Source organism: Rhipicephalus sanguineus, chromosome 4, assembly GCF_013339695.2.
Source record: "Rhipicephalus sanguineus isolate Rsan-2018 chromosome 4, BIME_Rsan_1.4, whole genome shotgun sequence".
In the NCBI taxonomy this organism is placed as follows: Eukaryota; Metazoa; Arthropoda; class Arachnida; order Ixodida; family Ixodidae; genus Rhipicephalus; species Rhipicephalus sanguineus.
This window is the reverse complement of record NC_051179.1, coordinates 138,568,161-138,570,430: the sequence shown is the minus strand read 5'-3', so window position 1 is coordinate 138,570,430 and position 2,270 is coordinate 138,568,161. Positions and strand designations below refer to the sequence as shown.

The 2,270-nt window shown below is 47.1% G+C and overlaps 1 protein-coding gene across 1 annotated transcript; it reads right to left on the bottom strand.

Annotated features, from left to right (window-relative positions):
* Positions 1-499: 499 nt before the first annotated feature.
* On the bottom strand, positions 500-2,055 carry LOC119389023 (uncharacterized). Its single transcript, XM_037656316.2, has 2 exons — positions 1,761-2,055; positions 500-646 (listed from the first exon to the last, which is right to left on the bottom strand). The coding sequence occupies exons 1-2, from the start codon at positions 2,045-2,047 to the stop codon at positions 511-513; spliced, it is 423 nt and encodes a 140-aa protein (XP_037512244.1). The 5' UTR covers positions 2,048-2,055; the 3' UTR covers positions 500-510.
* Positions 2,056-2,270: the final 215 nt, after the last annotated feature.

Below are 2,270 nucleotides of genomic sequence, written 5' to 3'. Positions count from 1 at the left end.
ACCACTGTGAAAGACGCAGGACGACCGGACCAGATGACGCCAGCAGAACCGTTTAATCCGCAGTGTCTGCCTCGGCACACAACACCAAGAAGAAGAATAGCGATGATGATGGCTATGTACAAGTGAGAAAGATGAAGTACGTTAAATCCTGGAAGAGCAAGTCGGGCCCCCGCCCTCTCCGGGCAAATGAAAACTCTCTGCCTATGATTAGCTTCCTCGACAGCACTCATCTCCTTATCAGGGGCAAGAGTTGTTGCTCTTGCAGGTTCTTCAGAGCAGCATCTTTAGCCACACCTGGATAATTCCACTGCCAAGGGAGCTCACCAAAGCTGCTGCAAAAGTAAGCAGTAAATACATTCCTCGCATCTGCTGCCTCTGCAACGATTCCAAGGAGAAATATCTGGGAGCTCGGCTCTCCTGAGCTGCCCCTTCCACGCTGTCCCGCCAGCGGCCTCGAATAACATTGCCGAAGCTGTCTTCCCTCTATTCGCAGCTCTGCACCTTTGCAGTTCATTTCATAATGAAATTATGAAGGATGCAGGCCGCCTTGATGACGTAGTCAACGTTTTTCGGCTTCAGGTTTATCGTGCGCAGGAGCACTCGCCACCGGGCTGCTGTTATGCCGAAGGCATTCTCAGCGCACCTCCTGTAAAACATACAATACCAGTACCGTCAGGACGTTCCATTTACTGTGAACTCTTCAAGTTAACAAACGCTTGAAATTTCGTGCCTTAATGACAATGCGTTCTCACTCAGAGGTGCTCCCACCTCCTAGGGCTTGCATGGTAGTGTTGCCTTCATGCGGCGATAAACAGAACTGATTTCTAGCGTCGGCGCATTGCACAGCTTGCGGCAGCCCCAAATGGGCAACGCCCTTTCATTTTATGGCTTCGCTGTGTGATCGCAACAGAGGCACGTGAAACTTCATTTTCATCTTTATCGGCACTCCTTTGTAGGAGCGGTGGAAGTTGATTTCCATGTTTATTAGTGCTGCACACATTCCTATTGTGTGTCTCATTATTTCTCTCAAGTTTTATTAATCTATTCAAGCAACAAATTACACAAACTACACACGTCGTGTCAAATAATTACCGCAGTGTCACGTGCTACTGTTGGCGACGTCAGAGCACAGTCGTCTACGTAGAGGAGCGACGTCACAACACTACCATCTACGTAGGGCCATTTTTTCATGTATGTCGTCCCCTTATTCTCTAAACGCGTGTCCACGTGAGGAAGGGCAAGCAGCGTGCAGCGGGCAAACGCCCAGCGTATGCATTGCGCTCGTTAGCTCAAAATTGTCAAACGTGGTTAGGGGCCCTCTAAGGGTTGTGGCTGACGCATAGATGGGGATGCACGCCCAAAGCCTCTAATAACTAGCAAGGCCTTTCAATAGTGGTTCTTTCTGCACACAGTGGGGAACTCGCAATTTCATTTTGTTGTGACAACAGCTAGAAAACGCTTGCCGTCCTCTTGGCAAACTATGTAGTTCCAAGGGAAGGACGTGAGCATTGGCTGGTTTCATGGTCTAAAATACAGCCATGATAATATCAATATTGCTTGTTTCGATATGACCCAAACTGAAGGCGTTGGAAACGAAAGTATTTGCATTATGTAGCCCTAAATTTTAGTCTTAATCCGTGAGTACTGTACATTCATGTTCTATGCTGCCACAGCAATCAACTGCAAGTAGAAGTAGGCCCATTTTTTGTTTGGAATAATTGTTGTAGCCTACAATACTAATATTATTTGGAATGCCTTACCATGCCCTACTGAGTCTGTAATTAAAGACCCTGTTTTCGTCGGTGAGCTGCTTAGCAGGGAAGGGTCTCATAAAATCCTTCCTTAACTGAAATGCTTCGTAACCCACGAAGGCATAGGGTGCCACAGTCCTCGTTCCAGGCAGGAATCCCGCAGGAGGAAGATCAAGGGTTCCTTGAAGCAGCTTTTTTCCAAACTTGGAGTTCTTGAGGACCCCTCCATCACTCTGTCGCCCTTCAGCACCAACATCGATGAGGACGTACTGGCAGTCACTGTCCACGATGGCCATCAGGACGATGGAAAAAGTGTGCTAGAATAGACGTTATAATCAGAATAGTAATGATGCAGCTTCGAAGATACAATGAAAGAATGAACATTAAAAGCACTGCACTAGAATTTTTGTGGTATGAAACCATTTAAAAAATTCAGCAGATCCCACGCATCGCGTGCATTGGTTTCATGCGAAGCAGTTGGCAAGTAGCAGCCTATGCTGGATGTTTCGCTATAGAGAA

Bases quoted from the DNA above. Each gene is read 5' to 3' on its own strand.
- LOC119389023 (XM_037656316.2), bottom strand. From the start codon at position 2,047: ATGGCCATCGTGGACAGTGACTGCCAGTACGTCCTCATCGATGTTGGT. The intron at 647-1,760 runs GTAAGGCATTCC...TATGTTTTACAG, and splicing joins TACAGACTCAGTAGGGCATG to GAGGTGCGCTGAGAATGCCT.